General features: G+C 50.1%; 1 protein-coding gene across 1 annotated transcript in view; it reads right to left on the bottom strand.

The window, feature by feature from the left end:
• The window catches only part of NFASC (neurofascin), a 177,444-nt gene that overhangs the window by 59,330 nt on the left and 103,745 nt on the right, over positions 1-14,369 (bottom strand). Inside the window, 4 exon segments of the mRNA XM_038586009.1 lie at positions 1,606-1,728; positions 2,171-2,367; positions 3,441-3,546; positions 10,280-10,460. Of these exon segments, the coding sequence (XP_038441937.1) occupies positions 1,606-1,728; positions 2,171-2,367; positions 3,441-3,546; positions 10,280-10,370 (517 nt within the window). The 5' untranslated portion in view covers positions 10,371-10,460.

Raw genomic sequence — 14,369 nt, 5'->3', positions numbered from 1 at the left:
TGATGATTACTGCAGCCAGGGAAAAGCTGATGGTGGCCTGCACTGGGGAGATGCCAGTGATGATGGAAAAAGAAGGGTAATGAGATCTGCTCAGGAGGCAGCACAGACATAAGCTGGTGACAGGCGTGATGCAGGGGACAAGAGAGTCTGAATAGTTAGCGAACCAACCAACTCTCCAGCCTGTGGCCAGGCAGTCTTCCCCATGCATATGCACCAAAATGATGAAGAAAGAGACAATGGGTGAACACAAAGCCATACTCGCACTGCCAAACAGCTCACAACACTGCCTCCTTCAGGGATGGACGGTTGATGGATGCTAAGCAGGCAGGCAGGCAGATCTGTAGACTGATGGGTGGACAGATGGGGAGCAGGTATGGAGAAGGGGGAGGGGAAGCCAGGAAGACACAGCTGGCAATGCTCCAGGTACCTTTATAACACACCCCCACTTATTCTGATTGAACATGGGAAGAAACTGAGGTCCTGAGTGGTTAAATGAGTCTCCATCCAAAATGAAACAGGACAAGCTCTCAGTGATGATACTCTGTCCGCTGGCTGCAAACATCCTGTTTCTCCATCTCTTCTTTATCAAAGGTTTCATTCCTATAGCTCCCTCTGTCCTATGCGGGCAGCACTTAGCAAATTCACACTGATCAGAGATTGAAAGGAGGCTTGGTGTCAACCCGCCTTTTTTTTTTTTTAATAATAAATTTATTTTTTATTGGTGTTCAATTTGCCAACATACAGAATAACACCCAGTGCTCATCCCATCAAGTGCCCCCCTCAGTGCCCGTCAGCCAGTCACCCCCACCCCCCGCCCTCCTCCCCTTCCACCACCCCTAGTTCGTTTCCCAGAGTTAGGAGTCTTCCATGTTCTGTCTCCCTTTCTGATATTTCCCATTTATTTTTTCTCCTTTCCCCTTTATTCTCTTTCATTATTATTTATATTCCCCAAATGAATGAGACCATATAATGTTTGTCCTTCTCCGATTGACTTACTTCACTCAGCATAATACCCTCCAGGTCCATCCACGTTGAAGCAAATGGTGGGTATTTGTTGTTTCTAATGGCTGAGGAATATTCCATTGTATACATAGACCACATCTTCTTTATCCATTCATCTTTCAATGGACACCAAGGCTCCTTCCGCAGTTTGGCTATTGTGGACATTGCTGCTAGAAACATCGGGGTGCAGGTGTCCCGGTGTTTCATTGCATCTGTATCTTTGGGGTAAATCCCCAGCAGTGCAATTGCTGTCAACCCGCCTTTAATTGGCCTGTTGACAAACAGTTTCTCCTCTTCCTCCTCCTTTCCTTTTCTCTTGCTCTTCCTCTTCATCATCACAAATATTACTGAGCACTTACTGAGCATCTGGTTCTGTTATAAGAGCAAACTGAGGCCCCCGGAGATGTTAAGCAACTTGCTTTTGATCACTGGGTTGGGAAAGGAGCCCGAGCAGCCTCGATGTGTTCTCAGCCACGTGGCCCCTTACACCTGCTTCTCATGTGTCAAGGTCTTCCAACCTTGGGCAAACCCCTCCTATTTAACACACCCAACCGACTCCCTACGATGAAAGTAGAAACCAAACACCAGGCCCCCAAGACTTACAGCTGCTCATCCAGAAGATGACCGGGGATGGAAGTCCGGGTGGAGGGTTGCACTGGAGTGTCAAAGGAGCACCTTCTTGAACCACGACTGGGTCTAGGTTCTCCTTGGGCCACAGGGGAGACTCTGGGGAGAATCAGACAGAGGAGCATGAAATGAAGGTGATGGCTGGGGCCAGGGTAAGGAGCATGGTTCAAGGCAGGCATATAAGGAGGAAGCAGAAGGGCAAATGGGAGAACGAGGGAGAAGAGAGGGCCTAGGCGAGGTGCAGCAAGAGAGGAGAGGCATTCTGTCATAGAAGCTCTCTCTAAAAGCTCCTCTCTGTCTTCTCCTCTCGTGTCCAGAGTGCTGGTGAGGTTGAGACTCTGCTTTGGAAGCCTCCTTTCTAAGGAATCTTTCTGAGTAGTGAGAGGTGTGCTCCTGCTCAGAGGTAGAACAGCAAGTAGGACATGCAGGGTGCCAAGGCACCAATTGGCCAAGGGTGGCCCTTCTAGAATGATCCTTTATGCTCCCCACCCCACCATTCACTCGGGAGCAAGGCATACCAGTCCCACCCCATGCTACTCACTGGACACCTGCAGGCGGATCCTATTGGACAGGGCCGTGCCAAATTTGTTGCGGGCAAAGCACTGGTATTCCCCTTCATATTCTTCGGGCCGCCCACCACTACGGAAGTCGATCACCAGGGTCCCAGACTTTCTCCTCATTGACACCCGGGGGTCCTTGGCGATGTTGAAGAACCTGCTGTTTCGAGTCCAGTGGAAGCTGTGGACAGAGGGGGTGGAGAGAGCAGCAGGGGCAATGAAGAGGAAACGGGTGCTGGGCTCCAGGGAGAACCTCAGGGCCCTGGTCCCTGACCTGGTCCCGTAATCACACCTCCACACTAGTGCGTCCCCACCTTGGCTAAGTGGCAGAACGGGCTGGGAAGCCTGATAAAATGCAGAGTCCCAGGTAACAGCCAAGTGAATCTCTGGGGACAGGTTCCTGACATTAGTGCTTCGAACCAGCCAAGGCTGGGTAAGGCTGTCAGCGATAGATACCCAGGTCGCCACTCGGGGATTATGTTCTTTGCAAGAGTGGGCAGGGACTTTGATTTTTTTTTAAATCCAGAGTCAGCAGATGCTTCCACCCCAGGACATCCCAACCTCCGATTACGAATGCAAACCTGAATTCATATTTGACCCGAGCCAAGCACATTAGGTAGCTAACTCTGCTTCTCTTGTCTCCTTGTTTGATAACCGACTCTAAAACCAAAGCCCAATAATGGCCCTGGGCATCTGTGCCCTGCTCAGTTGGTGCAGAGTCTAAAGCAGGGCCACACATTATAGCCCAGGAGGGGCAGCTTTGAAGGGACCCGTAGCCTTCATAAAACTGATCCCAGAGGTGAAGACACTAGACTCTCCCTATGCTTCTGGGGGTGGGCATGTGCATCTGCAGCCACCCAGGATATAAGCTTAAAAGGTGACAAGGACAGTAGTGGCTGCTCAGGGTCATAGAATCATTGTCCCTGCAGAGAGATGATGGGAAGACCAAACTTCAGAAGGCCTCACCTCTCCGGGTGGCCCTGCTTCTTCCACTTTGGGTGAGAGAGGCCCTGTTTGTGCTCGGGCTCCTGCAAACCGGGCAGGGGATGTGGTGGAAGAAGGCTGCCATACACTCGAGGTCCTGCCCTCCCTGGTTTCTCCTGACAAACACCCTGCATGGGGTCCTGTCATCTCTGCTCTGAATTTTTCAGCTTCTTCAATCATCATCAGGGCCAAGGCAAGAGTGTGGTTTCACTTCCTCTTTGTGTGTGTGTGGGGGGGGGTGGGCTTGGATTGACCTGCCAGTGCACTCACCTGGGGGCAGGGTTCCCCTTTGCTTCACACTCAATCAGGATGTTATCACGGGGATCCACGATGTGGTCCTTCACTGACTGCTTGGTGATGGTTGGGGGCTGGGATACTGCAAGAGCACAGACAGGGGGTGGTCAGGGCTTTGGGGACCTGCCCGGGGTCCTGGCTTGGGGAATGGCTGAAAATAAGAGCTTCGAGAGCCACATGACAAGCAGGCAAGCAGGGGGTGGGCAGTGCCCCATTCCAGGGACCCAGCTCTTTAAACAGGACCGCAGGAAAGGGGGGTCACGCCAAGGACTGAGCATAAGAAAAATCCCTTTAAGACCTCACAGCATTCCTATGAGACACTTCTGTTTTACCCATTCTTATATCTCAACACTCAGTACAATGCTTTCTGCATGAGACTTCTTGACATATATTTGCTGAATGAATAAAGGAACATAAAGCAGCTAGCTTTCCAGAGCACAGTGGCCATGATGGTTCATGGCCAGACTGTGGTGAGGCTGGAGCTCAGAGGACTTGTCTGCTAGCTCCGCTCCTCTCACTCCTGGTGTCCAGCCCCAGTGCTCCTCATGGCGCTCCTATGCCAGCCAGCAGGGGATGGAGAGCAGCGGCTCTTTGTACCACCTACCCCTCTGCCTTTTCCAGCAATGGGATGCCTTGGGTGAGCCCCTTCCCTTCCTGTGTGGCAGGGGCTGCACCACAGGGACTCTGGTGTCAAAAAGCCCCAGCAGGCAGGGTGGAGTGATGGAGAAACACGCCCCCCCCCCCCCCCCCCAGCCAGCCCGCCCGCCCGCCGTTAACTCCTCACTTGGCCTTCTCCCCTGCTTCTTGCAGGCTTCCTACCTCCCAGAGGCTCAAGAGCAGAGAGGTGCTGGGCAGAGGGGACTTACGCTCATTCTGAATGCTTGCTGTTAGTTCCGATGGGTTAGCATTGTGAGGGGAGAGAAGAAGACATCGGTTATAGGTTATCGCATGTGACCACCTGCCGCGGGTTGCTCCAGCCCCAGCCTGCAGGGAGCACCGAGGTCGGCCTGGGCCGGGCGCAGCGCCTGAGCTCTCTGCTCCCGGCTGTAGAGCTCGGTGGGACAGACACACGGAGGCGTGGACAGGCCCAGGGAGCCCTGTGTGGAGAGCACCTCCACAGGGAGCGCAAACCATACAGCCTCTGACCAAATGTTGTCACCATGAAGTCCAAATATTGCAAGTGACAGAGCTGCTTAAAAGAGGCCGGGCTCTGAAGACACTGCCTATCCTGTCTAGATGCCATTGAGGAAAGCTGGCTTCCTGGCCCACGGCGTGTGGGGCTGAGAAGTCTGGGCAGCAGCTGATCTGAACAGGGCTCCAGGGCAAAGCCTCAAGGGCCCAGCATGGTCCACAGGCTTCATTCCTCCCTCTGTACCTTCTTCTCTGTCACACATGCAAGCACCTTCCTGCCTATCCATCAGATAATTCTAGAGATCGATGAATCACTGTCGCCCTGCCCATGGCAGAAGTACATTGCCCTATGGAAATCCTTCTTCCAAACAACTACAGGGATGAAGCGGAGTCCACCACTCTTTTCTGTGCTTTTTACGGAAGGGATAAAGAGGTAGGTAGCCCAAATCTTCCCTAGCCCTCGTCTGAGACGTGCTCATGCCTGTGTACAGGTATGTGCATGTTTGAGGTCGGGCTTCTCAAACTCTGACAAGAATATAAATCAGCTGGCGGGGGAGGGGAGGGGAGGGAAGCTGGGTCTGGTTAAAATGCACGTTCTGACTGAGCAGATCCTACATTTCGACAAGCAGCCAAGTGGTGTTGATCCTGGTGAACTGGGTACCACGCTTCAAACAGCAACACTTTCAACGGTGATATACTTCCTGGGGGAGAAGGTCCTGGTTAAAATTTGCAGAAAAGAGAACATGTGTTTCTGCCACTTTGTAAGAGGCCTTTTCTTTATGATTCTAGAATGAGGTAATACGCCCATCTTATTTCACACCAAGTGCAGATGTCAGATAAGTGTTGGTGTTGCGGGCTGATTTGTTCGGAGTGGCTGCTTTCTGGGGAAGCCGAGGCTGCTGGTGAGCCAAGGTGACCTCGACACTTTCTGACCCAGCCACAGCAAGAAGAGGGGTTTAGGGGCCCAGAGAGGGGACACCGTGGAGAAGGCAGAGTGAAGGCAGGACCCAAGTGCCACAAGAGTCACGAGAGAGAAGACAGACATTAAAGAGGAAAGCCTGACTGGGGCAGGAAGGAGTGCCCTGCTATACACACTGTCAGTAAGCGAAAGTCTTGAGAAAGATCCATGAAAGGGTTCAGAATAATTCTTTCACATGGGCCAGGGTTGTGTGGCCTGCTGGGGCATTGAAGTGAAATCTTATCTGCTTTACCATTTGCCTGGGTACAGCCATGGCAGGAAATAGAAAGAAATGACGAGTCCTGGGGAAAAGCAGAAACCTGTGGTTTTTTAACACATGCTCCCTGGAGCTCCCCATGATGGCATCTTCATCCATATAAGAGTTTCCTACCAGGGGCCCTAGAAAGGCAATTCTGGAAAGCCAGTATGGTGAGGCATGTAGGACAGGTGGGGAGAAGGGGCCATTTTCAGGTAAGTAGGGTGGACACTGGATCTACTCCTTTTGACCACCAGGCCAGCAGTTTCTTCATCTCAAGACACAGTTGATGTCTCTTCGGTCTCCACACACAGTGGAGGGCTCTGTCCTTGCCCTGGCAGAGGCTCTGCTTGGCCCACATGGCCTTCAAGCCTCTCTTTTATAAAATCAAGGGCTGGCTCAATGGAAAAAGCCCTAGGCATTATCCAGGGAATCTCAGATTCTTAGAAGGGAAGCCACTCGGTTAAGGTCACATAGGAAATTTGCTGCAGAACTGGAATGAGAAACCAGCTCTCCTGTAGTCTGATCCAAAGCTCTTTTTGCAAATCCATCCTTGGCCAGAGACGTGGGTTGGTCAGGTGGGGCCCCAGCGCTCTCTTCTCCTTGATATTCTGACAAAAGTCAGAGGCTGGATGCTGTCCCCAGGCCCGGGGCCTCTTGAGAGGTAATGACATCTGCAACCACCATATGCCACCAAGGAATTTATTACAGAGACAGAACCAACCCAGAAGACAAGCCAGCACAGGGAGAGGACAGGGAGGACCGGCTGCCTGGGGATAAGGACAACGTACATAGTCCTGTGATCCTCACCCCCCAGACCCCATGTCATGCCACCTGCCCTTCTCTCCATCTACAAAACTTATTGGTAACTGTCAAGTGGAAAATGAGTTTTTGCTCCTTTGGCTTACGAGGGGAAGGGGAAATCTCCCAACAAGCTCTGCAGGGGGTAAAGCAGAAGCCTGCTGGCCTGCAAGGTTTCTTTATCCTTGCACTTCTTCTCCTTCCCTGGCTGGTATCTACATGCCCTGGCATCAATTCCTGGAGGATGCAGTGTGTGTCAATGCGCGCGTGTGTGTGTGCACGTGCACATGTGCGCGTGTGTGATATGTGCTGAGGTCATCTTGCAGCACTATTTGGGATGACAGTAAGGAGAAAATGTTTCTCCCACCTCATTGTATCCTCTGTGAGTTCCTAGGAGAAATATGCCAAGTCCCTTGATGTGGGGAGAACGGAGGGGTGAGCTGCCAGCAGACTCACTTTTTGGCAAACCCCCTCTTGTTGATGAGGCGACCCTTTGCTTTCTTCAAAGGTCACGCTGTTCTCCTTGGGGCTGGTGAGGGGGGAGGTGGGTGCGTGTGACTCTGTTGGCAGAGCAGCAGGGGCTGGAGGCCGGTGCTTCAATGAGGGATTGTGTCGCAGCCCGGGGCTGTTCCAGGAAGCCTGCTGGGCCCAAATGCCCCAGAGTAGAAGCAATGTCGGGTCCTCACGGTACAGATACTGCCCCCCAAAGGGGCAAGCGAGCGGAAGGGCATACCTGACAGGGCCACCTCCTGTTTGAGCCCCCTCAGCCACTCCCAGGCAACACACAGAGAAAGTTCGGAGCCCTGATCTTCACTTGCCCCACATCTGGGCTATTGTGAATGATGCCACAGTAATCAGAGGCTGCAGGTATCTCCCTTGCCTTTTGTGACAACATGGATAGGCCTTGAGGACCTTAAGTCAGAGAAAGATCTGACATTTGTTCAGTATATGTAGAATCTAAAAAAAAGTCAAATTCAAAGAAACAGAGTAGAATGGTAGTTGTCAGGAGCCAAGGGTGGGAGAAGTGGAGAGATGCTGGTCAAGGGGTACAAATCTCCAGCTATAAGATGGATATGTTCCAGGGGCCGAGTGTACGTATTATGTACCTGGGAGTTGTTTCGAGAGTAGCTCTTCAAAGTTATCACTACACATGCACACAAAAGGTAATAAGGTGAGGAGATGGATGTATAAACTAACCCACGGGGCAATCATTTCATAATACATACACGTAGCAAATCATCAAGTTGTGTATCTTAAACTTACATATGTTGTATATCAATACATACTCTGGCGGGGGGAGGAGGAAAAAGAATGTGTGATCTTTCCCCAGCCCATCCCACTGGGCCTCAGCCCAGGATAAGAGGGAAGGATTGGGCTCAGGTATCTTGGGCTGGGGTGTCTGTCATGCTTGGCCCAGCAGGAGAGGAAAACCTGGCTAAACAGGAGCTCTTCCTGGGGCAACTGGGTCCCCTCTGAAGGGCTGGCTGGCCTTTTCTCACCTTGCATTCAGCTTTAGTAGACTCATTCTGGAGATGTCACCATAGCCGCTGTGCCTACAGCCACTGGGAGGTCCAGTGTGCAGGAGGCACACTTGCTCCCGGAAGGTATTGTGAGTTTCCTGCTGTGACACAGCTGGGGTACCAGGCATGGTGTTACAAAAGGATTCACATCCTCATTCAGAGAGGTGCTGGCCCTGCTATGTATGAGCTGGAGACAACGGCTCCTTAGTTTTCTAACCTATCCCCAAAGGATGAGCTGTGAGAATCCGAGAAGGGTCTTAGAAAGCACTTAGCTCTCAGCAGGGTGCATGGAAGCTACTACTCTGGTGAGATCCAAGAACTGAAAGAAGGTGGGATTACCAGAGGTAGGGGTGAGTTGTGCTGAATGCCAACCTCATGGGAGGGCAAGAGACCTGGGCTCTATTCATGAATCCAGCACCCATTCGCCGTGTGACTCAGAGCAAGGAAGATCTGTGCTTCCTTGAATACAATTCCAGAAGTGGGGACCCTCCTCATGGACACTGAGGAGACAGAGAGATGGATGTGGGGAGGTCAGGGCACTTGCAGCTCTCTGCCCCACACATGGTACTTTGGAGACATCCACTGCTGGGTCACCTGCCCACGGCTCCAGTAGAGCTCTAGAAATTCAGATTCCCAATATAGATGTCAAAGCCATCTGTTTATAAGTTCATCTTGGAGGAACCCCTCACCCACTAGCCCCAGGGATCAAAGTGGCAGGTGAATGAGTGAGGAGAAGCAGCAGAAATGAGCCTTCACCACTTCCTTGATAACTCAATCTCCTCTGCGCCCCTCTCCTCTCCAGGGACGTGGCCTTCTCTCTACCTTGAGTTAGCAGTACAGATGGTCTCCATGGGAACAGTTCCTTCCATGACACCCCCCACCCCGAATACATACACACATGCGCATGCGCGCATGCACACACACACACACACACACACACACACACACTTGGGGTTATTAGGAGGGCAGCAGGGGCCTTGCCCATTTTACTTCTGGGTCCAATTTATAGTTTCTGCTGGTCTTCTCTTACCCAGAAGTGCCCACTCCTCTGGGCAGCTATTATTGGTAGGATTGGGTGGGAGGGTACTGAAGTACGTGCAACTCTTCTCCAAGCTGTGCTAACTCCAGGCCCCAGGGCCTGGCTTTGGAGAGCTCAGTGGGCACTCCTTGGAGGCTGTATCACTCTCCCAACCCTCCCCAGACATCTGTCACCTGGACAGAGCCCAAGTCAGGGTTGGCATCATGTTGGTCCCATCTATTTCTGGAAGCAGAAAACAGGGGACAAGGTGGTATGCCCACATCAGAGCACTGGAATGCCAAGACATTCTGATGGAAGTGCCATAATTGTGGCACAGGTGGAACACATCTAAATGCGGGGCCAGGGAGCATAGCTGCCAGTCAATGGGCCACTTATGAATGTAACAATGGATATGGCTGCTAGAGACGTGGCTGTAGGATCAGCACCCTAAGCCCCTTACTTGACGATTCTGACAGCCAAATAATGCCGCCACCTTGGGAAACAGAATGCCATGGATTTTACTTTCCAACTTTGCCATGGGAGAGGTGAAAAGAGACAGAAGGAAGCAGCGCCTTCCGGTTTTCCCACGGGAGCATTATAACAGAGCTCTATTTTAATGTTTCATTTAGCCCCAGTCTTCTGCGAAATAATTCCTTTCCCAACCCTCCCTAGGCCATCTGCCCTGATTAGTCAGTCAGTCCAGCCAGGACGGCCTAAGGGTCCAGCTCGGATATTAGAAAGGCAAATAACTGTCCACTACACTTGGTCCTTGGAAGCTCCACTTTGATGGACAGGTCAAGACCACAGAAGGCCGTGGGAGTAGAGTGGAGACAAGAACTCCTGAGTGACACACAGACCTGAAAACTCTGCTCAGCAGGCTCCCGGCAGCCCAAGTATAGGCTCAGCCAGAGTCCTCAGAGATCGTGCTACACAATTAGACTCACATTCCCAAACACAAGCCTGCTTGCGTCAATTCTTTGGAGGGAAACCCAGCTCTGCATCCAGAATCCACTGCTTCTCCTCTCTCCACCTCTTCGAAAGCTGGTCTTAACTTCCCCCTGACCATCCCTTCCCTCCAGCTCCTCTGCCCCAAATCAGGAGAATCAAAGAAGGAGATGGAGCAGGACTCACGATCCATGGGAATCTCGATGGCCCCACTGAGGCTGAGGAGGCAGAGCAGGATGGCTGCATGGACCGAGGGCGGCGGCGGCTGCCTGGCCATCCTCAGCACTGGGCCCCGTTCCCCGCTCCCCGGCCTGCGGGGTCTTGCTGCCTCCAGCTGCTCCAACTGGGCCTCCTGGACAGAGCTCAGCTGTGGAAAGAAATATAATGCCGTGAGTTTTTCTTGAACTTGTGGTTTCTTCTAGCAATCCTACAGGGCCTGAAGAACTCAAGGGTTTGGTCACAGACTGGTGTTCTGAAATAGGGTTTCTTAACCTTGTACTATTGACATTTGGGACCCACAATACTTTGTTTGGGAAATGATCTCGGGTATTGCAGGATGCTTACCAGCATCCCTGGCCTCTATCCACTGGATGCCAGTAAAGCCCATTCCTGCCCCCAATCAAAAATATCTGTAGACATTGCCAACTGTCCCCTGGAGGACAAAACCATGCCCAGTTGAGAATCACTGTTGTAGAAGGAAGGGCAACTCTACATGTAGGAATCATGAAAACAAACACTGTCTCACGGGTCCAACACCTGCATGCACTGGGCAGTAAGAAATACACCAATCTCAGAGCTTCTCTGACCCCCTATGTGTTGGGTGGAGTTAGGTGAAATCTGGTTGCTCAGAGGACTTCTTTTTTAATGGATTTCTGCAGATATTTTTTTTTTTTTAAGATTGCAAACTATCTTTTTTTTTATTTTTTTTATTATTTATTTATGATAGTCACAGAGAGAGAGAGAGAGGGGCAGAGACATAGGCAGAGGGAGAAGCAGGCTCCATGTACCGGGAGCCTGACGTGGGATTCGATCCCGGGTCTCCAGGATTGCACCCTGGGCCAAAGGCAGGCACTAAACCGCTGCGCCATCCAGGGATCCCTCTGCAGATATTTTGTGCAGCAAAGATATGGCGGTCCCTGATGTTGTCCCTTTAGAGATAATGGCAATGCTGAGACTACGACCCAGAAGAAGGGGATTCCAGAGGATTGGTAGAATGAGGAATATTATGACAGCCCAATGTTCACATCTTCAAGCATAACAAGTCATTTCAGGCCCTACAAGGGGAAGGATTAAAAATGTCCAAGGGGCCTGGAATGAGTCTTTAAGAGATAAACCCCTTTCTCCTCCTCCTGAGACAGAATGGCCTAAGGAAGGTGGTGTGGGGTGAGTGAAATCGATTAATGAATTAAGAGTACACTTATCCCCATGAGCACTGAGTAATGTATAGAATTGCTGAATCACTATATCGTACACCTGAAATGAATACAACACTTGAAAACACTTTTCATTCTACTTGAAAAAGGAAGAGTGGCCCAGGGATGGTGTGAGGTATAGTGCTTTAAGAGTGCCATAGGGTCCGTCTTCAAACTGGGTGTAGTCTGCTGTTCCGCCATGGGGCCGTGTCAATGAGGATGGCAGCAGAAGGTTCTTCCAGAATTATTCTCTTACCTGTACCCCACCACCATCTCCCATCTATCCATTTCCTACTGGTGAAAGGAGCACGGCTCCAGCGCTGGCTCCTGGGAGACAAGGTTACTCCGCTTAAGACCTGGAAGATGAAGCACCTCCTCTGGGCCAGGACATGGGTCAAGCTAAAGGATTCAGATTCCGATTTCAGCAGTTTCCTTCCTGGAAGCTGGGCCCAACAGCAGCCTTCCCCACCTCCAGCCTCACGTATATTTCTGGACTCCATCCACTTACCTTCTTTCCCACTGCTTCTACCTTGGTTCTGGTCATCATTGTTTCACGAGTGACCACAACAGCTTCCTGAGTGCTCTCCTCATTTCTATTCGTTTTTTTTTTTCTTTTAAAAAGGATTTTATTTTTAAGTCATCTCTACACCCAATGTAGGGCTTGACCCCACAACCCCAAGATCAAGAATCGCACGTTCCACTGACCGAGACAGCCGGGCGCCCCTCCCCACTTCTACTCTTACCCCTCAGACTCATTCTCCACCATCACCAGACTTGCTCTTCTCTAAAGCACAGATACAAATACGCCACTCCCCAGTCAGATTCACTAGCTCACAGCTGCCAGAGAGCCAAATCTTTTGACGCGTTTCAGATGTCCTCCCCAGGGCAGCCCTCTCTGCATCTCCCCTCCCAGCACTGTCCCCCTGTGTTCTGTGTTCCAGCCAATATTGGTCACCTACCCCTTCTTGGGTCCTGCTCTGTGACTGCTGTACAGATTAGTTTCCGTCTAGAACATGCTTTGAATCTGCCTTCTCATGAGGATTTGCCAAGTATGATTCATGTGTACCCTGTCTGTACTCCTGAACACCATTTATGCCACCCTCCCATTATATAGCACCTATCACTTTTGTTTTAAAGCTTATTTATTTTGGACACAGAGAGGGAGTACATGAGCAGGGTGAGGGGCAGAAGGAGAGGGAGAGAGAATCTCAAGCAGACTCCCTGCTGAACTTGCAGCCTGACATGAGGCTCAATCTCACAACCCTGAGATCCTGACCTGAGCCGAAATCAAGAGTCAGATGCTTAACCGGCTGAGCCACCCAGGCACCCCAGCACTTGTCACTTTGTATTCATTCCAAAAGCTACATGTTCTATATCTCCTATTAAAAGAGGAAGGCTCCATAGGGCAGGTGCCTCATTTTTATTCCTAGAATTTAATATGCTGCCGAAAGCACAGCAAGCATTCAAAAATATGTGATGGGTGGATGAAAATGAGCAAATAAATAGCTGACTGAATGAAATAAACCACTTGGATCACATTTTTTTTTAAACTTTGTGTTTCCCCCAGAAAACCAGCAGGCAACTCAGGAGAACACATGCTTTGGACTTGGATGGCTGTGGAGGCTACCAATTAGCGGAGGAAAATCTCCCTCCCAATCTAGGCACTGCACTCGGGCCAGGAAATCAATCAGCTGAAAGAAGCTTAGAGGAGTAGAAATCCCCCAAGGAGGAAAATCTTCTGGCTGGACATTATCACAGGAGGTCCTTGGTTCTTTCTCCTAACCTTTTAAGATGGTCTTTACATGGACTCAGGAAGAGTCTGCTCACTCTTCTCCTTGGATTCGACATCTCCAAAAACTAGACTCAGTTTATCCAGCTGATACCTTAGTGCTGAGAGAGGTATGGGGTGAAGCTCAGCATTTCCCCATGGAGGACAGTGGGGATGGAATGGCTTCTTGGCTTCATGACTGCCATGTTTTGTTCAGGAGCTGCCAAATAGTAGGAAGTGATGGGCAAGAAAAGGATATCTTGCTCTGGGAATCTTGATGGAAATAGGAAGTCAGAAGCTATTTATTAACTAGAAAACACATAGGCAAGGGAAAAAAGCCCAATTATTTGGGGGTGCTTTCAACTCACAATTTAAAAACACAGTAGAGAAGGCATATAGAGATAATTACTTTTAGCTGTTTGACAATTCTCTCTCTTCTCTCTAGAACCCAATTTTTCCAACAAAATCTTAAAAGAGAATTGAAAGATCACTTAGCTTTATGCAATCCCCTTACTTTTCAAATGAGGAAACAAGAGCCCAGAAGGGGGACATAGTTTGCTCAAGGTCACTCAGATGATTAGTGGTAAAGCCAGGAAAAGAACCTAGATCTCCTACTCCTCACTCACCTTCCTTGTCTCTCCATATGCAGGAAAGTTACAGAGTAAAGTTGCTATTTAAAAAAAATAAATGTATAGCTTCCTTTAAAAATTATATACAATTATTTTATGACCCTATATTTCCATCTCTAGATATAGGTCCCCCCCAAATTAAAAACCAGTCATCAAACAAGTACACATGCACACATGTTCATTGGAGCATTATTCACAACAATCAGAAGGTGGAAGCAGCCTAAATGTCCATCAAGAGATGAATAAATAAGCAAAATGGTTGTATGTACATTCTGTGAAATATTATTCAGCCATAGAAGGTAATGAAGTGCTGACACATGCTATGATGTATATGAAGCCCATAAGGGTTATGAGAGAAGCAAGATACAAAAGTCACAAATAGAAGGATCTCACTTATATCAGAGATCCAAAACAGGTAAATCCATATAGACAGAACATAGATTGGTGCTTACCAGAGGCAGAGAGGA

The sequence above is a fragment of the Canis lupus genome, chromosome 38, assembly GCF_011100685.1.
Source record: "Canis lupus familiaris isolate Mischka breed German Shepherd chromosome 38, alternate assembly UU_Cfam_GSD_1.0, whole genome shotgun sequence".
Classification (NCBI taxonomy): Eukaryota; Metazoa; Chordata; class Mammalia; order Carnivora; family Canidae; genus Canis; species Canis lupus.
This window is presented reverse-complemented; position numbering and strand designations above follow the sequence as displayed.